Consider the following 26103-nt stretch of genomic DNA (forward strand, 5'->3'; position numbering starts at 1 on the left):
TATCCTATCAAAGAATTATTATATGGTTCTTTCTTTTTGTTTAGCTACTCTAATTCTCTGTTTTTATGTTTTTATCTTTAACTTATAATCCTCTCACGTCCATATTATCACTTGAATGAATTTTGTTGCAGGACCGAAACTATTATAGCAGTAATAAACACTCAAAGAAAACATAATCAACATGGTTGATGATAACATCAGTGATGATGCGGATGAAAAGTCGTTGGCGATTTCAGATGAGGAAAAAGGAAGCAGGAACAAGAGGAAGTTTGAATCTAAGATTCCTCTAGGAACTTCTTCTGATTCACATGGGTCGTCTCTTACGGAGTTTCTAAGATATGATTTATTAGAGAAACCAACGAAAGGAGTCACTCTATTTGAGATTGACCCATTGACGAGCGAGTGTCCTCAGTATGATGTTGAACAAGAAGTGGAAACTGCACAAAATATAGATTCGGAGGACATGTCGGCCTGCTGCAGTTTTGTTTTGGACAAGAAACTGGACTCATCTTCTTCTGGTGCAACAAAGAAGAGTTCGCACTCTAAAATGAAAATTTTGGTTAAATGCAATCAACCTCTAGCTAAAGAAAGTTTTGATAGTCAATGCCTTTCCTCACCCATAGCACCTGCAAGTGACACTTCCAAAGTGCCACCTATTAAAGATAATATAAATGAAAAGGATCTGGATTCATTATTCATGGAGCCTAAGTCCAACAAAAAAGTCCCCAACAACACAACTATTTCTTCTGCGGTGCAAGATTATTATGTTGGTATCCCATATGATGAGTCTTTGGGTAAATTTGTCCCTCGAAATGAGAGAGATGAAAATATATTGTTTCTAACTTTTCATTTGAAGACACTGCAGGAAGAGCTCCAAGGGTGNAATTTTCATTTGAAGACACTGCAGGAAGAGCTCCAAGGGTGGTCTGATTGGGCAAATGAGAAGGTAATGCAGGCTACCCGGAGGCTTGGCAAGGACCAGGCTGAGCTTAAAAGGATGAGGCAAGAAAAAGAAGATGCTGAAAATGTTCACCAGGAAAAGCATATGCTGGAGGAAACCACCATGAGGAGGATTATGGAGATGGAGCAAGCGTTGGTAAATACTAATTCCATGGGTGAAACAATTAATTCTCTTCTTAACACCATGGAGATGGATAATGTTGGACTGAAGAAGGATTTGGAAGCCGTAATGCTCTCTACCGGCAAGCATGATATGAACGTCAATAATGCTTTAGCAAAAGAGCAGGAAGCACTAAAGAAGTGTCAAGCAGCGGACATGGAGAAGCGCTCATTTGAGGAGGATTTATCTGCTATCAAGCGGGAAAAAACTTCTTTGCAACAGCAGCAAGAGAAAGCCAACAAGGTTCTGCACCAATATAAGGTATATTTATTCTACTAATTAAACTTCTTTTCCTAGTTGATCAAGATAAAATGTTTCTTTTACAAATATAGTTCGTGTTTTAGAGTCTTTACATTGTTAATAACTTTTTTTTTTACCTATTGCCTTTGGTAATAGTGGTTCAAGCTTTCACTTATGCAGCCTTCCTGATAATGCATTTGCTATTTGATATTCCATCTATTATGAAAATAAATTTGTAAATATTTATGAATTTCAGGATCTATTTAGGCATGAGGGATCGGTGAAACAAAGATTTCAACAACAAGCTGATTGTCTGAAAAATGAAAGAGAACAACTCCGTGTTAAGGGAAAAGTGCAGCGGCATAATTTTAGAGAGAAGGTAGAGAGAAACAAGCAAAAGTATAAAGAACAAATACAAAAGTGTGAGAGTGAAATTTCTCAGTTGAGATTCCAATCTGAAAGATCAATAACAGAGGCACTAAAACGAGGCATTCCTCAATTGACAAAGGGTTTATCAACCTATGCAGAAAGTTCTGACTCTAATGTTGTAAAGATGGAGAGGGAGTGTGTTATGTGTATGCATGAACATATATCAGTGGTTTTTCTCCCTTGTGCACATCAAGTTCTTTGTGAAGATTGCAATGTGCTTCACCAAAAGAAAGGAATGGACGAATGCCCTTCTTGTAGGACACCAATTAAGGAGAGAATTAGTGTCCACTTTCCTGATTCCGAATAGTTAGAAACTTCAGAATAGCAGCAGGAAAATGAATCTTGTCATTGTTTTTTTTTTCCAGAAAAAGTCTCTCCTTTCTTCTGGCCTTTCTTTCCTACCGTAACTCTAATAAATGTTAGGAAAGTGCAAAAAGGTATAGAGATATGTAGAAAGTACATGTCAAAAGAGTTAGAAAGAGGGAGACCTGCTTAATGGTTGTAGTAAATCCTCAAGTTTGATGGTTTAAAAAATAATGTTGTTCTATGTGCTTTTACTTAATCTACAGACTTTTTTTTTTTTTAATTTAACCATTCGTTATTTAAAACGTAACATCCTACTAATTTTCTTCGCCCAAGGGGTAAATTTTCATTCACACGATTCAAATTTTAGATATCTTATTCCCATTTTCCTTTATAGCACTTCCCAAACCAAACAAATTATTTCTTTGCCACATTCTATTAACTTATACCGGTTTCCTAACCTTGTTCTTCAAAATTAACTCCATATGTTATAGAGTAGTTGGATCTTGATTGTCTACTAGCAAGAAGTGGGACTTCTTTTTATGTTAGATATGGACAAAGATGATATGATATCACTTAGAATTGTTTCATTTTTGTTGATCTCGAAGTAAGTGATTCTGTTTCTATATAAGTTTAAAATTTTATTGGATGTTCTTCCTTTGTCTTGTTATATCTACTCAGTACTATGAATCTCATGTTCACATTGGCTTTGAAATTGCTGCATACATGGTATTGCATTCTGTGGATGTGGTTTGGTTATTTCCGTTACAACTTTATCTGAATTCAATAATTTTAATTTTGAGTTTATTTTATGATATTTTTTTACTTTTCCTATTATCTCGAATATAATATTTAAATAAATTGTATTGTATTTTTTTCGTTAGACATATTAAAATTAAAATTTAGGTCGCAACAAAATGCAAGAGGTAACAACAATCAAAACAAGATGATACACCATTAATGTGAAATGGCAGTAGGTAGTAGTGGTTTTGAATGAAGTTATTTATGAAATCTAAATATTTATTTGGTTCTTGAGGAAAAAGAGTTTATAATAAAACGTTTTTCATTCAACGTCATCTTTTAATTTACAGACAACTGGTCTAAATTTTTTTTTTTAACAAAAACTTAATAAATTTTTGTTCTTTTGTAAATAAATTCAAAACTTGACCACTAAGTTTATGCTATTTCTCTTTCTTTGGTCGCTATTGTTGCAGGTTGGCCTAATCTAAAAAACTCAAGTGAACCCAAAGTTTTATGCGGGGATTAGTTATATATGTATTAGATATTCCATCTTCTATGCTGCATGAAACAATACAAATATTTCCTTTTAACTTATACATGTACTAGGTAAATATTTGCGCTTCGCGCGGTCATAAGTAATAATTGCATTGAACTTGCAAATAATTTTTTACTAATATCCATACATCAAAAGTAATTGAAAAGTAGGTTATTACAAAAATATTTGCAATATACCGACATGAATTTGATTATTTGTCATTATCACATAAGTCAAGAACCTCTAATGAATTAATTATTCACGATATAAATTCACGATATAATAAATTAGTGGTTCATTAATCAACATTGAAAGGAAAATAAAGAAGAAAATATGAATATACATACAAAGGCGTTTCGTAACAAAAAGAAACATTTAACTTGCACAAATTATACAATTGTGAAATATGTCTAAGAGGAAAATTTAAATGTTTTTAGCTTATTTAAAAAAGAAATTATGCTTACACATGAAATCAATTATAACTTTTAAACTTGCATAAATAATATTTTCAATTGATAAGTGAGAAATTTCATATTTATGTAAGAAAAGATTATATGTAAGCTTATATATAGTACTTTTACAATAATTATTTTCTGTATAATAAATATACGTACTATATGTGTATATTTTCAATATAACAGGAGAATAATTTTGCAAAAACATAAAAAACAAAGTTTAAAAATGTACTCAACAACAACAATTAATATCATTAACATAAATTAATGAGTGTTAAAAGACATACCAGGATATGTATAAATAGAATGAAATATAAAAGAAAAAATCATGTCCACTAAATACCCAATGTCCACTTAAGAATACTATTACCTTTAAGTACAGAGGTTTAAAAAATTACACCTCTTAGGATAGAACAATTTTATTTACCAACTTATTTAAAAAAAAAAGTGGTGTTAGTAAGTCACTCAAAAGAAGCAAAGTACAAAAATATTAAATTTTGCGGAAGTAGAAGTAGAAGATCAGAAATTTGTTGTTTTAAAATGTGAGGAAATCCTTCTATTTATAAAAAAATAGGGTAGTGTGAACAATGTTTACTGTACCTTATTAGAAATGATACAACTATTTAGAAAATTCGCAACCCTTCAGAAAGTTCACAACCCTTCATAAAAGTCAAAAAAACTTCATAAAGTCGCAACATTTCATTAAAGTCATAACTTTTGATAAAAGTCACAACTCTTCATAAAAGTCACAACTTTTGATAAAAGCCGCAACTCTTCATTAAAGTCGCAACTTTTCATGAAAGATGAAGGCTATTTTTGAAAATAAATAAATTTAAAAGGAAATTCTTGCTTGTGGTGGCGCCACGTAGACAGGCCTATAGATCTCTTTTATATAAATATATGATTATTAATTATGTTTGTTTCTAAATTGTCATCCAAACCTCATATTCATTTTATACATGAATAATTTATTTTATATCTACATATCAAATTTGATTGAAACCATAATACTTATNATTTCTCACCATGATGGTATCCCATAATTCAATAACTTTGTTACATCTGAAGAAGATATGGTCTATGTCCTCATTTTGGTCGCCGGACATATTTGACAACCAGGGTTGATATCCAAGCCAATTTTTTTAAGGTATTGGAAGAAAAGGATTTTTTTTTTTGGTGATACATGAGATAGATGAAGGTTTTGATTTTTTTTGGGACACGTCATGTTCCGAATCCAGTAAAACTTCTTAATTCCTTGATTTGGCATGGAGTGAGTGGTTTTTGAGTGGATAAGCTTATAGGCACTATTGGTGGCAAACTTACTATTACTTTTGAGGATATAGAGTCTTGGCGAGATCTAAAGCGACAATTGCTTTTCAACTTACGTCTAGGGCATGTGGAGTTCGCGTTAAGAGTAATCTAAAATGACAAATCTTGTCTAGTGTTGAGGATGATGTCATGATTGTTTCCTGAGGTAACGACAACCCTTTATTTTCACTAACTACCTTCGGTCTCTTTTCTTTCTGATACATTTATTACCGACAGAAATAGTTTTCTCATTTTCCGTACAATTCTCAAAAGTTGTCCGTAAGTGGAAATTTTTCGGTGGGAAAATTTTCCGTACAAATTTTAAAAGTTACTCTAAAATGGGGAATGTCTTTTCAGTTTCATGTCTGGGACACATGGAGAGATCATGTTGAGAATGATCTTATCGTCGGTTATCAAGGTAATTATTTATGACCTTTGCTTAAGAAAATCAACTCCGTTCACCCTTTCTAATGACCACGTTTGCTTATTGAAATGGAGGGAAATACTGATTGTATCATTTAGTTTAATTATTTCACACATTTTCAATAAAATTAAGTAAAATCGAAATAAATCAATACGAGATATTGGTACCATTAATTTAAAAAACTAATGTGCTACAACAACATTGATAAATTATGTTTATTTTTTCAAAGTCATCTTACTATAATTACTTTAATTTGAAATATCCTAGAAAGACTCATTAGATGAATTGGATATATATTTTACTTCTTTGACTTACATCCAACCATGCCAAATATTTGAGGATTTTCAGATTGACTATATGTATTATACAATAAATACTTCAACAAACTCCTTTAAAATGGAAAAAAGTTTTAAATTATATTTTATTTATGGATGAGTTGGACATTAAATACAGTGTACTAACCATAATTTCCATCAAGTCAGTGACTCTATATAATGAATCCAAAGTTTAGTGTTTTGTACCACAAACAAAAGACAACTCATTGCTTCTCCTCAATGGAGTTTACCCTTTCTTTATGCCTTTTCAAACTCTTTAGTGAGTGAACCTTTTGATTTTTGATTTAACTTTTGTTAAATCGAGTTTCTTTCTTGATATAAAGAATCCATTTTTTCACTTTTGGTACGACCCCTTTTTTAATTGTCTTGATTTTATTTTTGGGATGAGTTTATTTGAGTTTCAAAAGATTGTTTTATGATTGGTTTCTTGCTAGAGTTTGAGCTTTGGAGTTTTCTGTGTTCGTCTGTGATACTGCTTGTTTAGTTGGATAGAGATTGAACTGTTTCTTTTTTGCCACTTCTATTGAGTGAATTATTTTTCATCAAAAATTTAAGTTTTTTTTATTCATTTGAGTGCATATTTATTTTTCTTTCTATTTTTTTTTGCAGAAAATGATGTTTTTTTTTATATATATTCAAGTGATTTTGGGGAAAAAATCTTGTGACTCAGAGGAATCTTTTATTTTTCTTGTATATCCATTTACTTTGATAATATTGTTGCTTTTATTATGCTTACTAGAGTTGTTTTTTGTTGTTCACAATTCTGTTTGAATAATGAATACTAATTTTCCCTTTTGTTTTGGCAGTTTTTAATTTCTCTGTTGCTATGTTTCTTATCAATTTTAACGGCCGGATTTCCACTGAATGCTGTTACATTGAAGAATAGAGATTTAAGTAACTGATATATAGTAGAATTTGTAATCCTCAAAGAATATTAATTCTTTTGCAGCTTCACAGGTATGATAATATTGTTGGTTCATTGAGCTAAATTGGAGTTGTTCTTATTGTTTTTAGCCTGTCTTTGGGAGTTCCACATATATGATAAATATTTCTGCTTTATTGGTCTCACTGGAATTGTTCCTCTTGCTATTAGCCTGTCATTTTTGTTTTTTCTTTTAATTATCCTATCAAAGAATTATTATCTGGTTCTTTCCTTTTGTTTAGCTACTCTAATTCTCTGTTTTTATGTTTTTATCTTTAACTTATAATCCTCTCACGTCCATATTATCACTTGAATGAATTTTGTTGCAGGACCGAAACTATTACAGCAGTAATAAACACTCAAAGAAAACATAATCAACATGGTTGATGATAACATCAGTGATGATGCGGATGAAAACGCGTTGGCGATTTCAGATGAGGAAAAAGGAAGCAGGAACAAGAGGAAATTTGAATCTAAGATTCCTCTAGGAACTTCTTCTGATTCACATGGGTCGTCTCTTACGGAGTTTCTAAGATATGATTTATTAGAAAAACCAACAAAAGGAGTCACTCTATTTGAGATTGACCCATCGACGAGCGGGTTTCCTCAGTATGAGGTTGAACAAGAAGTGGAAACTGCACCAAATATAGATTCGGAGGACATGTCGGCCTGCTGTAGTTTTGTTTTGGACAAGAAACTGGACTCGTCTTCTTCTGGTGCAACAAAGAAGAGTTCGCACTCTAAAATGAAAATTTTGGTTAAATGCAATCAACCTCTAGCTAAAGAAAGTTTTGATAGTCAATGCCTTTCCTCACCCATATCACCTGCAAGTGACACTTCCACAGTGCCACCTATTAAAGATAATATAAATGAAAAGGATCTGGATTCATTATCCATGGAGTCTAAGTCCAGCAAAAAAGTCCCCGACAACACAACTATTTCTTCTGCGGTGCAGGATTATTATGTTGGTATCCCATATGATGAGTCTTTGGGTAAATATGTCCCTCGAAATGAGAGAGATGAAAATATATTGTTTCTAACGTCTCATTTGAAGACACTGCAGGAAGAGATCCAAGGGTGGTCTGATTGGGCAAATGAGAAGGTAAAGCAGGCTACCCGGAGGCTTAGAAAGGACAAGGCTGAGCTTAAAAGGATGAGGCAAGAAAAAGAAGATGCTGAAAATGTTCACCAGGAAAAGCATATGCTGGAGGAAACCACCATGAGGAGGATTTTGGAGATGGAGCAAGCGTTGGTAAATACTAATTCCATGGGTGAGACAATTAATTCTCTTCTTAACACCTTGGAGATTGATAATGTTGGACTGAAGAAGGATTTGGAAGCCGTAATGCTCTCTACCGGCAAGCATGCTATGAACGTCAATAATGCTTTAACAAAAGAGCAGGAAGCACTAAAGAAGTGTCAAGCAGCGGACATGGAGAAGCGCTCATTTGAGGAGGATTTATCTGCTATCAAGCAGGAAAAAACTTCTTTGCAACAGCAGCAAGAGAAAGCCAACAAGGTTCTGCACCAATATAAGGTATATTTATTCTACTAATTAAACTTCTTTTCCTAGTTGATCAAGATAAAATGTTTCTTTTACAAATATAGTTCGTGTTTTAGAGTCTTTACATTGTTAATAACTTGTTTTTTTTACTTATTGCCTTTGGTAATAGTGGTTCAAGCTTTCACTTATGCAGCCTTCCTGATAATGCATTTGCTATTTGATATTCCATCTATTATGAAAATAAATTTGTAAATATTTATGAATTTCAGGATCTATTTAAGCATGAGGAATCGGTGAAACAAAGATTTCAACAACAAGCTGATTGTCTAAAAAATGAAAGAGAACAACTCCGTGTTAAGGGAAAAGTGCAGCGGCATAATTATAGAGAGAAGGTAGAGAGAAACAAGCAAAAGTATAAAGAAGAAATACAAAAGTGTGAGAGTGAAATTTCTCAGTTGAGATTCCAATCTGAAAGATCAATAACAGAGGCCCTAAAACGAGGCATTCCTCAATTGACAAAGGGTTTATCAACCTATGCAGAAAGTTCTGACTCTAATGTTGTAAAGATGGAGAGGGAGTGTGTTATGTGTATGCATGAACATGTATCAGTGGTTTTTCTCCCTTGTGCACATCAAGTTCTTTGTGAAGATTGCAATGTGCTTCACCAAAAGAAAGGAATGGACGAATGCCCTTCTTGTAGGACACCAATTAAGGAGAGAATTAGTGTCCACTTTCCTGATTCCGAATAGTTAGCAACTTCAGAATAGCAGCAGGAAAATGAAGCTTGTTATTGTTTTTTTTTTCCAGAAAAAGTCTCTCCTTTCTTCTAGCCTTTCTTTCCTACCGTAACTCTAATAAATGTTAGGAAAATGCAAAAAAGGTATAGAGATATGTAGAAAGTACATGTCAAAAGAGTTAGAAAGAGGGAGGCCTGCTTAATGGTTGTAGTAAATCCTCAAGTTTGATGGTTTAAAAATAATGTTGTTCTATGTGCTTTAACTTAATCTACAGACTTTCTTTTTTTTTTTAATTTAACCATTCGTTATTTGAAACGTAACATCCTACTAATTTTCTTCGCCCAAGGTGTAAATTTTAATTCACACGATTCAAACTTTAGATATCTTATTCCCATTTTCCTTTATAGCACTTCCCAAACCAAACAAATTATTTCTTTGCCACATTCTATTAACTTACACCGGTTTCCTAACCTTGTTCTTCAAAATTAACTCCATGTGCTATAGAGTAGTTGGATCTTGATTGTCAACTAGCAAGAAGTGGAACTTTTTTTTATGTTAGATATGGACAAAGATGATATGATATCACTTAGAATTGTTTCATGTTTGTTGATCTCGAAGTAAGCGATTCTGTTTCTATATAAGTTAAAATTTTATTGGATATTCTTCCTTTGTCTTGTTATATCTACTCAGTACTATTAATCTCATGTTCACATTGGCTTTGAAACTGCTGCATACATGGTATTGCATTCTGTGGATGTGGTTTGGTTATTTCCGTTACAACTTTATCTGAATTCAATAATTTTAATTTTCAGTTTATTTTATGATATTTTTTTACTTTTCCTATTATCTCGAATATAATATATATGAATATTGTTGAGAACATGTACAGTTTAACAGCAGAATCTAGTAGCCATAGCTTTTACAGAATCCATTTACGACTTTACTCTTGCAAATCCTATATTTGTACTCAATATATATTATGGAAAAGAGTCATATTATAATTGTCCTTATAATCCGTTAACAACTTGACTCTTCCTCTTCATTTAATGTTTCACAATATATTGTATTGTATTATTCTGATGAATATAAAATTTGAATAAATTATATTGTATTTTGTTGTGACATATTTAAATTAACATTGATGGTCGCAACAGAATACAAGAGGTAACAACAATCCAAACAAGGTGATACACCATAAATGTGAAATGGCAGTAGGCAGTAGTGGTTTTGAATGAAGTTATTTATGAAATCTAAATATTTATTTGGTTGTTGAGGAAAAAGAGTTAATAATAATACTTTTTTCATTCAACATCATCTTTTAATTAACTGACAGCTGGTTTAATTTTTTTTTTAAAAAAAAGTTTATAAACTTCTGTTCTCATGTAAATAAATTCAAAGCTTGTCCACTAAGTTTATGATATTTCTTTTTCTTTGGTCTCTATTTTTGCAGGTTGGTCTAATCTAAAAAACTCAAGTGAACCCGAAGTTTTATGTATGAATAAGTTATATATGTATTAGATATTTCTTCTTCTCTGCTGCATAAAATAATACAAATATTTCCTTTTTAACTTATACGTGCATTAATTATGTGTTGTCTAAACTGTCAATCAAACCTCATATTAATTTTATACATGAATAATTTATTTTCTATCTACTTTTCAAGGTTGAATGAAACCATAACATTTATTGCTCGAGCCTCAGCTAAAAAGCACCTTCCTAAGTCTTCTTCTTCCGTAACTTTCTTAATTTAATACATGTTACTCAAGGAGGCTCGACAATATCTTTTTACATGTCCTATTATACAACATTTATAGCATCTGAGAGGATTCTTACCGTAATAGTTAGGAGACTCTTCCTTTTCTCCACGCGAGCATAAACTAGAGGATCGGGAGTACGTCATATCTCTTACATTTTCTTTGAAGTTTCTCTAGTCGGCTACAAGAGCATCTACTTCTCCATCTTTGACAAACACACTAGCCAACCGCTTGACTAGTAATTCTTGTGATGACAACAAATTTTCAAATTCCTCCAAAGAATGGTTGTTCAGCCAATCCTTGAATCGACGTCACAAATGGAATATATTTACATTTCAACACGAATGACTATTCTTCTCATTCGTGCTTCAAAAATAACCTCTTCCTAATTCAAAAAAGATGTCTGAAAACATAAGTTCTTAATCTTCATAAAACACTCTTTCATAGAATGTTTACCTTGAGTAATGTTAGTCAATCCATTCTTCAATGTCTGTAGCCAAGCTTCATTCTTCTTGTTGAATAAGCAATCGAGGGTCCTCCATATTTCGTGAGCTGATTTGCACCTTATAATATGATCAAATAAATCGGAGGAGATTGTCCTCTTCAGAATGAACTCCGCATTTGCATTAACCTGCTTCCCCTTCTTGTATGTACTGCTGTTTTCCAGTCAGTCAGCAAGAGGACTTATGTAATTCCCATTAACAATATCCCAGAAATCATCTCTCACAATTTATGATTTCATACATATCTTCCATACCTTGTAATTGGACTGATTCAGCAACACCATTCCAGTGCATTTACACGACCGCTAAAATCCATCTACACACACTAGTTGAATCTATCACCAACCTGATCTTTAAATAACACCCGTAAGAGAATCTACTACTATGGTTCTGATACCATGTAGAGAATAGCATAAGAGAAGTATAATCGGGGAGACCTTCTGCTATCTGTAGACAGTTAACTACGATCAGAAGGTTCAACTAAGGAAGAGGAAGATAGAAGGGAGAAACCATATATTGGATAAAACAACTCTGATATAGGAAAAGACTATTTGATTTAGGTTGTTCTTGGTTGCATCAAATGATCATGGCCACCCTATTTATACTAGTGTAGTAATGCTTCTAGAAATTATCCTAGATAGATCTACAATAAAAATCTAGATGGCCCTATCTTCTAAATATCTAACAATAATCTAGATTATTCTATACTTTACTATAATTATCGAATTATCTAGAACATCTAGATTCTTATTAAGTGTAAATATCAAAGATATTTACTTGCACCTAAAAAAATCTACTTTTATTTTTCACAGATTCTTTGTAATAATTTTTACACCATTTTTGAATATAATCATACGGCTTAACTTAATCTTTACAAAAGAAATTATGACATTGATTTGTGTAAGGTGAAAGAGTCTGCATCCGAAACATTTATTATCAATAAACGAGCTATGATGAATATTTTCTTATAAATGTTAACTTCTTTGTTCGCTCTTATTTGAATGCAAATAGTATTGTAACTTTTAAGTGAAACTTTCTAGTGGGAAAAAATCGATATTATATTTAAGTATTATTGTTACTCTTGAATGAAACGGGGAATGTATTTTCAACGTCATATGTGGTACACATGGTGAGATTGTATTGAATATGATGTCATCATCAATTATCCAGTTGATAATAACCCTTTAAGCTATTTCCTCACTATGCGCTCTGGACTATTGTGGAAAAATTTTGGGTTAAAAGCATTAGAAGTTGATAATTATATTATTATTCGCTATTGCTAAGATATACTTCTTAAGACCGGTGAGTTGGAGTTTAGGGCCATTGGTAGGCCATTCACATAATTATTACAAAGATTAAATTTCCTTAAGTACATAGTTCCTGAAACGTCTGCACGTACTACTCCATTTACAAACAGTGGAGGAGCTATTAAAAAGGTTGGTTTTTCAAAAATTTTGCATGTAAGGCCTTCATTGCTAAGCATGTCCATCACCTTGTTTTTCTCCATGAAGATGTGTGTTGGCATCGCTGCTCCCAGATTCTCCATCGATTACCTGTATTTAAATATTAAATTAGTTTAACAGTGACTATCATCTTCCAGTAAATTGATCATTTTGAGGAATATGTGTTGATAGCTAGGGGATGAAGTTTATATCCCACACAACCACAAGAAGTCCTCGTCTTAGGGTTCTTCACTCTTCCAATATATGACTGACATGTGCTTATTTACTTACGAATCGAATGGTCCAGTCACCTCTATATTTTTTGATAACCCCTCCCAATCCTGCTTGTTGAGTATTAGTTTTCACAGCTCCATCAGTGTGGAGTTTGAACTTTAAACTTACATGTTAAGGGAGGTTCCTATTTAACCTGGATAATGCAATTCTCTTTATTATCCTTGTGGTTAACCTGAATGATTTGGAACTTAGTGGCTAGGTAGATCATGTTGGTGAAGGATATGTTGCCTTTTTTTAATTGAAAAGGTGGTTGTTTATTTGGAGAAAAATGGCCCGGAAGAATTAGGGAAGACAACATCCCAAAGAATGAGGTTGTTGTACTCTTTGGTGCCAATGCAATTCTAGCTGTTATGTCAATCCTCCAGGAAGAGCATGCTTCTATCAAGCTTATGCATCGAGGTATTGCTCACCATGATGGTATCCCATAATTTAATAGCTTTGGTACATCTGAAGAAGATATGGTCTATGTCTTCTCTTTGGTCGCCGCGCATATTTGACAACCACGATCGATATGCAAGCCAATTTTGTTAAGGTATGGGGAGCAACAATTTTTTTTTGTGATACATAACCCAGATGAAGGTTTTTATTTGTTGGGACACGTCATGTTCCGGATCCAGTCAAACTTCTTAATTCCTTGATTTGGCATGGAGTGAGTGGTTTTTGAGTGGATAAGCTTATAGGCACTATTGGTGGTAAACTTAACATTACTGTTGAGGATATAGAGTCTTCGCGAGATCTAAAACGACAATTGCTTTTTAACTTATGTCCAGGGCATGTGGAGATCGCGTTCAAAATAATCTAAAATGACAAATCATGTCTAGTGTTGAGGATGATGTCATGATTGTTTCCCGAGGTAACGACAACCCTTTATTTATAAACACTAACTCCCTTCGGTCGCTTTTCTTTCTGATACATTTATTACCGACATAAATAGTTTTCTAATTCTCCGTACAATTTTCAAAATTTGTCCATAAGTAGAAATTTTAGGCGGGAAAATTTTCCGTACAATTTTTAAAAGTTACTCTAAAATGGGAAATGTCTTTCCAATATTCATGTCTGAGACACATGGAGAGATCATATTGAGAATAATCTCATCATTGGTTATCAAGGTAATTATGACCTTTGCTTAATAATATCAACTCCGTTCACCCTTTCTAATGACAACCTTTGCTTATTCTAAAATGGAGGGGAATTTAATTATTTCATACATTTTCCGTAAAATTAAGTGAAATCGAAATAAATCAATATGGATATTTGTACCATCAATTTAAAAAACTAATGTGCTACAACAAGATTGATAAATTCTGTTTATTTTGTCAAAGTCATCTTACTATAATTACTTTAATTTGAAATATCCTAGAAAGACTCACTAGATCCTATGAATTGGATATATATTTTACTGCTTTGACTTACATCCAACCATGCCAGATATTTGATGATTTTCACATTGACTATATGTATCTTTTGTGTTATTAGTTTTCTATAAAAGAGTATTATGTATTATACAAGGGATAATTCACGAGTACCCCCTCAACATATGTTCGAAATCTCAGAGACACACTTATACTATACTAAGATCCTATTACTCCCTGAACTTATTTTATTAATAATTTTTTACCCCTTTTTGGCCTACGTGGCACTATGTTGTGGGTCCAACGCTGGTTGACTTTTTTTTTCAAGCTAGTGCCATGTAGGTGGAAAAGGGGTAGAAAATTACTTATCAAAATAAGTTCAGGGGGTAATAGGATCTTAGTATAGTATAAGTGTGTCTCTGGGATTTCGGTCATAGGTTGAGGGGGTACTTGTGCATTTTCCCATTATATAATAAATACTTCAACAAACTCGTTTAAAATGGAAAAAAGTTTTAAACTACATTTAATTTATGGATGATTTGGACATAAAATACAGTATACTAACCATAATTTCCATCAAGTCAGTGACTCTATATAATGAATCCAAAGTTTAGTGTTTGGCACCACAAACAAAAGACAACTCATTGCTTCTCCTCAATGGAGTTTACCCTTTCCTTTTGCCTTTTTCAAACCCTTTAGTGAGTGACCGTTTTGATTTTGGATTTAAATTTTGTCAAGTCGAGTTTCTTTCTTGATATAAAGAATCCATTTTTTTCACTTTTTGTATGACCCCTTTTTTAGGTTTCGTGGATGTATTTATGGGTTGAGTTTATTTGAGTTTCAAAAGATTGTTTTTTAATTTGTTTCTTGCTAGAATTTGAGCTTTGAAGTTTTCACTGTTCATCTGTGATTTTGCTTGTTTAGTTGGATAGAGATTGAATTGTTTCTTTTTTGCCATTTCTGATGAGTGAATTTTTTTTCATCAGAAAACTAAGTTTTTTTTGATTCATTTGAGTTTGTTTATTTTTTTGCAGAAAATGAAGTTTGTTTTATTCATTCAAGTGATTTTGGGGGAAAATATATCTTGTGACACAGAGGAATCTTTTTTTTTCTTGTATATATTCATTTACTTTGATAATGTTGCTGCTTTTATTATGCTTACTAGAGCTGTTTTTTGTTGTTCACATTTCTGCTTGAATAATGGATATAAATTTTCCCTTTTGTTTTGGCAATTTTCAATTCTCTGCTGCTATGTTTCTTAGCAATTTTAATCGCCGGATTGCCACTGAATGATGTTACATTGAAGAATAGAGATTTGAATAACTGTAGTATAGTAGAATTTGTCATCCTCAAAGAATATTAATTCTTTTGCAGCTTCACCTGTATGATAATATTGCTGGTTTATTGAGCTAAACTGGAGTTGTTCTTATTGTTGTTAGCCTGTCTTTGGGAGTTCCACATATACGATAAATGTTTCTGCTTTATCGTTCTCACTGGAGTTGTTCTTGTTGCTATAAGTCTGTCATTCTTGTTTTATGTTATTTAGCCTATCAAAGAATTATTATGTGGTTCTTTCCTATTGTTTAGCAACTCTAATTCTCTGTTGTTATATGTTTATCTTAACTTATAATCCTCTCACGTCCATATTATCACTTGAATGAATTTTTGTTGGAGGACCGAAACTGTGGTTAGTCACTTATATTAACTGATCAAATTACAGCAATTATACACACTCATAGAAAACATAATCAACATGGTTGATGATAACATCAGTAATCATGCCGATGAAGAATCGTTGGTGATTTCAGATCAGGAAAAAGGAAGCAGGAACAAGAGGATGTTTGAATCTATGATTCCTCTAGGAACTCCTTCTGATTCACATGTGTCGTCTCTTACGGAGTTCCTAGAATTATTAGAGAAACCAACTAAAGGAGTCACTCTTTTTGAGATTGACCCATTGTTGAGCGGGTGTCCTCAGTCTGATGAAGAACAGAAGTGGAAATTGCACCAAATATTGATTGGGAGGATACTACAACTACTCAACTTCTTGAGCTTTTAACCCAAAATTTGTCCTCAATGTTTCAGAGCACAGTCAAGAGGATTGTCAACTGTGGATATAGTGAAGAAATTGCTAAAACGTTTATCTTGAAGAGTGGCCTTTATCATGGCAGCAAAGATGTTGTCTCAAATATTGTAGATGGTGCCTTGGCTTTATTGAGTAGGATAAAGGTTCTCAATATTGGTAGACCTGTTGTATTTGCAGATTTACCGAGCTTGGTTGATTACACATTGATGGAGATGGTATGTGTTATGAGGGAGGTTAAACCAGCTTTGCCAGTTGTAGAAGCAATGTGGTGGCTGTTAATATTGGACTTTAACTTGGTACATGCATGTACAATGGAAGGCTATGATCTGGTTGAGTTTTGCAGTCAAGAAAGTTCAGGCGATAGCTCATTTGGTTTGAATCATTCCGAATCAAAGACTGAGGCTTCTCAAAATACTCAGTCAAACCCGGATATACAACAATTGTCAAAACCTTTTAATTCAATTGCTCAAACCTTGCTTTCCAAAATTCCTGTTAATAGTGCAGCCTCTCAAGAACTTGAGGCTGAAAATTCACATATTTGTCAAGCGGCAAAAGGAAAAGTTCCACACCTTTTCTAAAAGAAGAGACTAAATCGAAAGCAACAGTTTTTGAAGACAAATCGGGGGCCGGTCAAAAGGCCCTAAATTCCAAGAAGGATTTGAATAGGCGAAAGACATTTCAGATTGCAAAGAACTGCAGAAGCCGTATGGGTAAGAATATTAAGGCAAACATGACTGCCAGGGGTAGTTTGGTTTTGGCCAAGAAACTGGACTCGTCTTCTTCTGGTGCAACAAAGAAGAGTTTGCAGTCCAAAGTGAAAATTTTGGTTAAATGCAATCAACCTCTAGCTAAAGAAAGTTTTGATAGTCCATGCCTTTCATCACCTATAGCACCTGCACGTGACACTTCCAAAGTGCCACCTATTCAAGATAATATAAATGAAAAGGATCTGGATTCATTATCCATGGAGCCTAAGTCCAGCAAAAAAGTCCCCGACAGCACAACTACTTCTTCTGCGGTGCAAGATTATTATGTTGGTATCCCATATGATGAGTCTTTGGGTAAATATGTTCCTCAAAATAAGAGATATGAAACTATATTGTTGCTAACTTCCCATTTGAAGACACTGCAAAAAGAGCTCCAAGGGTGGTCTGATTGGGCAAATGAGAAGGTAATGCAGGCTAGCCGAAGGCTTCTCAAGAACCAGGCTGAGCTTAAAAGGATGAGGCAAGAAAAAGAAGATGCTGAAAATGTTCATCAGGAAAAGCAAATGCTGGAGGAAACCACCATGGAGAGGATTATGGAGATGAAGCAAGCGTTGTAAATACTAATTCCATAGGTGAGACAATTAATTCTCTTCTTAACACCTTGGAGATGGATAATTTTGGACTAAAGAAGGATTTGGAGGCTGTAATGCTCTCTACCGGCGAGCATGCTCTGAACGTCAATAATGCTTTAGCAAAAGATCAGGATGCACTAAAGAAGTGTCAAGCAGCGGACATGGAGAAGCGCTCATTTGAGGAGGATTTATTCTGCTATCAAGCAGGAAAAAACTTCTTTACAACAGCAGCGAGAGAAAGCCAACAAGGTCGTGGACCAGTTTAAGGTATTTTTATTCTAGTAATTAAACTTCTTTGGCTAGCTGATCAAGGTAAAAAAAAAAAAATTTCAAATATAGTTTGTGTTTAAGAGTCTTCACGTTGTTAATAACTTGTTTTTTTGTTTACTTATTGCCTCCGATAATAGTGGTTTAAGATTTCACTTATACAGCCCTACTGATAATGCATTTGCTATTTGATATTCCATCTATTATGAAAATAAATTTGTGAATATTTATGAATTACAGGATCTATTGAAGCAGGAGGAATCAGTGAAACAAAGGTTTCTACAACAAGATGATTCTCTAAAAGCTGAAAAAGAACAACTCCGTGTTAAGGGAAAAGTGCAGCGGCATAATTTTAGAGATAAGGTAGAGAGAAACAAACAAAAGTATAAAGAATAAATCCAAAAGTGTGAGAGTGAAATCTCTCTGTTGCGATTCAAATTTGAAAGATAAAAAATAGAGGCGCTAAAATGAGGAATTCCTCAATTGACAAAGGGTTTATCAACCTATGCAGAAAGTTCTGACTCTAATGTTGTAAAGGTGGAGAGGGAGTGTGTTATGTGTATGCATGGACATATATCAGTGGTTTTTCTTCCTTGTGCACATCAAGTTCTTTGTGAAGATTGCAATGTGCTTCACCAAAAGAAAGGAATGGACGAATGCCCTTCTTGTAGGACACCAATTAAGGAGCGGATTAATGTCCACTTTCCTGATATCGAATAGTTAGCAACTTCAGAATAGCAGTAGGAAATGAAGCTTGTCATTGTTTTTTTTTTTCCATAAAAATTCTCTCCTTCTTTTCACGCCTTTCTTCCTACCATAACTGTAATAGTTGATAGGAAAATGCAAAAAAGGTATAGAGATATGTAGAAAGTACATGTGAAAAGAGTTAGAAAGAGGGAAACATGCTTAATGGTCGTAGTAAATCCTCAAGTTTGATGGTTTAATACATATTGTTGTTCTATGTGCTTAAACTTAATCTTCCTCAAACATTTTTTATACTTTCTCAAGATCCCAAAGTATGATTCAAATGTCGTGCACTTACACAGACTTACTTTTTTTAATTTAGCCATTCGTTATTTGAAACGTAACATCCTATTAATTTTCTTCACCCAAGGGGTAAATTTTCATTCACACGATTCAAACTCGAGATATCTTATTTCTACTTTCCCTTATAGAACTTTCCAAACAAAACAAAATTATTAATTTCTTTGCCGCATTCTATTAACTTACACCGGTTTCCTAATCTTGTTTTTCAAAATTAACTATTTATGCTATAGAGTAGTTGTATCTTCATTGTCTACTAGCAAGAAGTGGAGCATCTTTTGATGTAGATATGGACAAAGTTGATATGAAATCACTTAGAACCGTTTTATTTTTGTTGATTTGGAAGTAATTTGATTCTGTTTGTACATAAGTAAAATTTTTATTAGAAATTCTTCCTTTGTCTTGTTATATCTACTCAATATTATTATTCTCCTGTTCACATTGGCTTTGAAATTGTTGTATACATGGTATTGCATTCTGTGGATGTGGTCTGATTATTTCTGTTACAGCTTTATCTTAATTTAATAATTTTAATTATGAGTATATTTTATGATTTTTTTTCCTTTTCCTATTATCTCGAATGATCATATATATAAATATCGTTGAGAACATGTACAATTTTACAGAAGAATCTAGTAGCCATAACTTTTACGGAATCCATTTACAACTTTACTCTACAAATCCTATATTTGTACTCAATATATTTTATGGAAAAGAGTCATATTATAATTTTCCTTATAATCCGTTAACAACTTGATTCTTCCTCTTCATTTAATGTTTCACAATATATTTTATTGTATTATTCTGATGAATATAATATTTGAATAAATTGTATTGTATTTTGTCGTTACATATTTAAATTAACATTGATGGTCGCAACAGAATACAAGAGGTAACAGCAATCCAAACAAGGTGATACACCATAAATGTGAAATGGTAGTAGGCAGTAGTGGTTTTGAATGAAGTTATTTATGAAATCTAAATATTTATTTGGTTGTTGAGGAAAAAGATATTGTCGAGCCTCAGCTGAGAAGCACCTTCCCAAGTCTTCTTCTTACGTAGCTTTCTCAATTTGAGACATGTTACTCAAGGAGGCAAGACAATATCTTTTTACATGTCCTATTTTACCACATTCATAGCATATGAGAGAATTCTTACCGTAATAGTTAGGAGACTCTTCCTTTTCTCAAGGCGAGCTTGAACCACTCGAGGATCGAGAGTACATCATATCTCTTACTTTTTCTTTGACGTTCTAGTCAGCTACAAGAGCATCTTCGTTTCCATCTTTGACAAACACACTAGCCAACTGCTTGACTAGTAATTCTTGTGACTATAACAAACTTTCAAATTCCTCCAAAGAATGGAATATATTTAGATTTAAACACGAATGACTATTTTTCTCATTCGTACTTCAAAAATAACCTCTTCCAAATTCAAAAAAGATGTCTGAGAATATAAGTTCTTAATCTTCATAAAATACTCTATGATGGAAAGGTTACCTTGAGTGGTGTTAGTCAATCCATTCTCCAATATCAATTGCAGAGCTTCATTCTTCTTGTTGAATAAGAGATCGAGGGTCCTCCATATTTCGTGAGCTGATTTGCATCTTATAATATGATCAAATAAACCGGAGGAGATTTTCCTCTTCAGAATGAACTCCGTATTTGCATTAACCTGCTTCCACTTCTTGTAAGTACTGTTGTTTTCCGGTCCGTCAGCAAGAGGACTTGTGTAATTCCCATTAAAAACATCCCACAAATCATCTCCCACAAGATATGATTTCATACATATCTTCCATACCTTGTAATTGGACTGATTCAACAACTCCATCCCTAGTGCATTAACACGACCGCTAAATTCCATCTATGCAAACTAGTAGAATCTATCACCAACCTGATCTTAAAATAACACCTGTAAGTCAATCTACGACTATGGCTCTAATACCATGTAGAGAATAACAGAAGAGAAGTATAATCGGGGAAACCTTCTTCTATCTTAAGACCGTTAACTAAGATTAGAAGGTTCAACTAAGTAACAGTAAGATAGAGGGAGAAACAATATTTTGGACAAAACAACTTTGTTATAGAAAAAGACTATTTGATTTAGGTTGTTCTTGGTTGCTTACAAATGACTGTGGCCACCCTATTTATACTAGTGTAGTAATGCTTCTAGAAATTATCCTAGATAGATCTACAAAAAAAAATCTAGATGGTCCTACCTTCTAAATATCTAACAAGAATATAGATTATTCTATACCTTACAATAAATATCGAATTATCTATAATATCTAAATTTTTATTAAGTATGAGTATCAAAGATATTTACTTGCACCTCCAACAAATAAACTTTAATTTTTCATATATACTTTATAATAATTTTTACACCATTTTTTGATATAATAATACGACTTAACTTAATCTTTACAAAAGAAATTATGACATTGATTTGGGTAAGGTCAAAGAGTCTGCATCTGAAACATTTATTATCGATAAACGAGCTATGATGAATCTTTTATTATAAATATTAACTTCCTTGTTCTATCTTATTTGAATGCAAATAACTTTGTCACTTTTTGGTGAAACTTTATAGTGGGAAAAGAGCAATATTATATTTAAGTATCATCGTTACTCTTGAATGAAACGGAGAATGTCTTTTCAGCGTCATATGTGGTACACATGGTGATATTGTATTGAATATGATGTCATCATCAGTTATCCAGTTGATAATAACCCTTTAAGCAATTTCCTCACTATGCGTTCTGGACAATTGTGGAAAATTTTATGGTTAAAAGCACTAGAAGTTGATAAGTGATATTATAATTAGCTAGTGCTAAGATATACTGCTTAAAGCGGGTGAGTTGGATCTTGGGCCATTGGAGGCCATTCACATAATTGTTACAAAGATTAAAATTCCTTAAGTACACAGTTCCTGAAATGTCTGCCCGTACTACTCCATTTACAAACAGTGGAGGAGCTATTAAAAAGGTTGTTTTTTCAAAAGTTTTGCATGTAAGGCCTTCATTGCTAAGCACGTCCACCACCTTGTTGTGCCCCATGAAGATGTGTGTTGGCATCGCTGCTCCCAGATTCTCCATCAATTACCTGCATTCAAAGATTAAATTAGTGTAAGAGTGATTATCATGTCTAGTAAATTGATCATTTTCGTGGAGTATGTGTTGATAGCTCTAGGGGATGAAGTTTATATCCCACACAACCACAAGAAGTCCTCGTCTTAGGGCTCTTAGCTCGGCCAATATAGGACTGACATGTGCTTATTTACTTATGAATTGAATTGTCTAGTCACCTCTGTAGGTTTTGATAACCCCTCCTAAGCCTCCTTGTCGAGGATTAGTTTTCACAGCTCCATCAGTGTTGAGTTTGAACTTTAAACCTATATGTTAAGGGAGGCACCTGTTTAACATGGATAATGCACTTCTCTTTATTAGCCTTGTGATTAACCTGAATGATTTGGAACTCAGTGTCTAGGTTGATCATGTTGGTGAAGGAGATGTTGCCTTTCTTTAATTGAAAAGGTGGTTGTTTCTTTGGAGACAAATTGCCCAAAAGCATTGAGGGAGGACGACATCCCAAAGAATGAGGTTGTTGTACTCTTTGGTGGTAATGCATTACTAGGTGTTATGTCAATTCTCCAGGAAGAGCATGCTGCTATCAAGCTTATGCATCAAGGTATTTCTCACCATGATGGTTTCCCATAATTCAATAGCTTTGGTACATATGAAGAAGATATGGTCTATGTCCTCACTTTGGTCGTCGTGCATATTTGACAACCAGGGTTGATATACAAGCCAATTTTGTTAAGGTATTGGGAGCAAGGAATTTTTTTTTGTGATACATGAGCCGGATGAAGGTTTTGAATTTTTTGGGACACATCATGTTCCGAATCCAGTCAAACTTCTTAATAATTTGATTTTGCATGGAGATAGTGGTTTTTGAGTGGATAAGATTTTAAGCACTGTTGTACCCTTAAATTTTCATATCTTCCACATCCACACGATCTGATATGTTTCAGGATACTTCAGTGCATTCGCTTCATTTGATACTCATCCAACTTCTATCTAAATTATTCATTGATATTTGTGTGGTACTACAAGATAAAAAGAATCAAATTTATAATAAACTATGAAATAAATAAGACAAAAATTTCTTGCAAATGAACAAACATATCTCAAAAAGTACATGGAGAATATGTAGCTTAAAACTCATAGCAATCACAGTGTCATTTACACCAAGCATTTCACTGTTTTCCTTTATAGTAAAATTTTGGCTTCTTTTTCATTTTGACACTTCAATAAAGGCAAGTAATATTAAATGCTCTAACCTTAGAAGGTAACATGATTGATAAGGTTGGAGTGTTCGATATGTGCTGGCCTTAGTTGTACTATTAAAATGAAAATTGAAGCCAATTTTGACGGTTATCTATACATGTATTTGGAAGTAATCTTAATTTTCTGTTTTGGGAGTTCTACTACATGTTTCAATGATGTTTCAAAATCAATATTTTGATTTGGTAATCATACCAAACAACTCTAATCCTCCTAGTACAATGGAAGGATTCTACATTTTATTCCGTTGAAGAAATAATCACAACTTTTTTACTTACAAGAAGATATATTATTTACCAAACTATATGTTCACAAGACAAATTTAGAAAATCAGATGCCATACCAATTAACTCATATTCAATAGCAATTTACTTTCTATTATCCTAAAGAACTACAAGATTTACAATTAGAAAATAATCTCAAATATACATTTAACTATTAAATGGAAAAGTAGAAAAATCATAAAAATCTGATCATGCTTTCATGTTTATGTTATTAACGACATATGGACATTCAAGAAATTGAAAAAAGTCACTAAATTCACATGAAGTTCAGATCATATTCTAACAAACCAACGCGACCCTTGAGGATTTAATTTATTTCCAAAAAGAATCCCTGCTGATTTTTTATATATAAGAAATTAAGGCAGATTACTCTTTAAACGTGATAAAACATATTTTTCAGGCAAATAATATTGATACACAGGTATTCAATTAGTTAATTAATCATATTGATATTGATACTTTTAAACAAATTATTAGAGAAATTACAAATGTACAAGTTCACTGTAGAAATAATTCAACCTGTAGATTCTTTCCAAACCAACTTTTGCCACCTTTTTCTTTTACATGATCCACAATTGTCATCAATATGCTGCTTAAGAAATTTGCAGCACCAATTGCACTTAAAATAAATACCTAAATTTCTAATTGAATCACGTACTTAATCATGGAAGTAGTTGTGTGATCCTACTAATACGAGTTCATCTTGCATACAACAATAAAATATTGAGGGGCTCGCCACAACACTCATTGACATTGATCCTCAAGTAGATTTCCTTGAACAACTTTAAGTTTTTTCTTTTAAATAATGCTACAACAAACATAAAATTTAAAAAACTCATGGGTCTGTGATTTATTTAACATTTTAACATAATGTCCCTTAAAGCTATTTTTTGGATCAAATGATATCATGCTTCTATTTGTTTAAGCTGAGTTAATAAAGTATTATTATGAGTTCAATTCGTTATGGTTATTTCATCTAGAATTATATCAAGTTTCAGATTTTTATGTCAAAAGTTCTAACACCAACCAGTAGCAAATTTAGTTTTTTTTCATTTTCATGCTATTGTATCTCTTCTTTCCTGTTGCTATAGAGTAATTCTTCAAAAATAATGAAAGAGAAATTACTGACATCCTACTATAAAGGAATACACGTTAATGCAAGGCAGGCAATTCAAACCTGATTGAAAAACTCATGGAACAAAAAATCCAACATCAATGTTAAAAGAAATATGGTCTAGAGTAATCAATTTCACCATAACTATCAATAAAATTTTAAACCCAGTAGCTACAATTTGATGGGAAAAACCCACAAACTGAAAAATATATCAAATACCGACAATAACTCAAAGATCGAAGACAAAAGAAGAGATTCAAGAAGAAAACCTCAAAAGCTCAAACTTGAAGTTTCTTATGCTATAACCTCAGTTGAAGAAGAGAACCTCCAGTAGTTGAAGAAGAAAACATCCAGTTTTTTTTTCCAGATTTCGCAAGAAAGCCTTCAGCCTTCCATTTCCTTAGATTCACAAAAGGTTTGAAGAGAGAAATGTGTTTAGATTTGAAGAAAAAGTGGGTTTAATTTTGCCCTAAAATGACAGACATGATTTACCATAAGATTCATACTGTTGACACCTAATTTTGACCCTCCCCGATAGGAATTAATTGACGAGCTTTATAATTCTCAACAATTTGAAATAGTTAGATCTTATGAAGTTGAAAGTGTTGGCGAGTCATTTTAAATTAATTTTATCATTTTTGCATTTTCTTAGATAAAATGCATTGATTCACTTAATTTTGTATATGTTTTATGATTATCCAAAAATCGCCTCAAAAAAATATTTTGTCTTAATTGAACTGTGACTGGTTAGTTTAATTATATAATAATTTATATCTTTAAGCTAACCAATTTAAAATTAAGTTCATTATTGTAAATTTGGTAGACTTTTAAATGGCACATTAATTAATTCATGTTGATTCATCTCTTACATGTTTTAACCGATTTTGTTTTGTTTAATTAAAATTTTCAACCAACCCTTCCATTTAAACCCATCTTGAAACCAAAGTCCGGTCCACTTGGCAGCAGCCCAACATTCAAATTCAAATGGGACATTTTACTCCCAGACCCATTTTCTTAGCAGCCCACCAATATGGCCCCAAATCCTTTCCTCATTTTTTTTATTCCAGCCCAACTCTTTTATTCCCTTAACCCGACCCAACCGCTGACCCCTTAAACCCAGTAGCGTGAACAATTGCGCGAGTGAGACGATGATGGCGGACAACGACATATTTCAGTGGTCTAACACATGCAAAACGGTTCCAATGTTCTCAAACGTTAATGGAGCAGCG

At 33.0% G+C, this 26103-nt stretch overlaps 2 protein-coding genes and 1 pseudogene across 2 annotated transcripts; all 3 read left to right on the top strand.

Moving 5' to 3' along the window:
* Window positions 1–172: 172 nt before the first annotated feature.
* Window positions 173–2154, top strand: LOC107030819 (putative E3 ubiquitin-protein ligase RF298). The gene is made up of 2 exons (XM_015232059.2): window positions 173–1381; window positions 1617–2154. Exons 1-2 carry the CDS (start codon window positions 182–184, stop codon window positions 2094–2096), a joined length of 1680 nt encoding a protein of 559 aa, XP_015087545.1. The 5' UTR covers window positions 173–181; the 3' UTR covers window positions 2097–2154.
* A 5037-nt stretch (window positions 2155–7191) lies between these two features.
* On the top strand, window positions 7192–9089 carry LOC107030860 (putative E3 ubiquitin-protein ligase RF298). Its single transcript, XM_015232088.2, has 2 exons — window positions 7192–8349; window positions 8586–9089. Exons 1-2 carry the CDS (start codon window positions 7192–7194, stop codon window positions 9063–9065), a joined length of 1638 nt encoding a protein of 545 aa, XP_015087574.1. The 3' UTR covers window positions 9066–9089.
* A 7062-nt stretch (window positions 9090–16151) lies between these two features.
* On the top strand, window positions 16152–18810 carry LOC107030425 (annotated as a pseudogene).
* Window positions 18811–26103: the final 7293 nt, after the last annotated feature.

The sequence above is a fragment of the Solanum pennellii genome, chromosome 9 (genome assembly GCF_001406875.1).
Source record: "Solanum pennellii chromosome 9, SPENNV200".
In the NCBI taxonomy this organism is placed as follows: Eukaryota; Viridiplantae; Streptophyta; class Magnoliopsida; order Solanales; family Solanaceae; genus Solanum; species Solanum pennellii.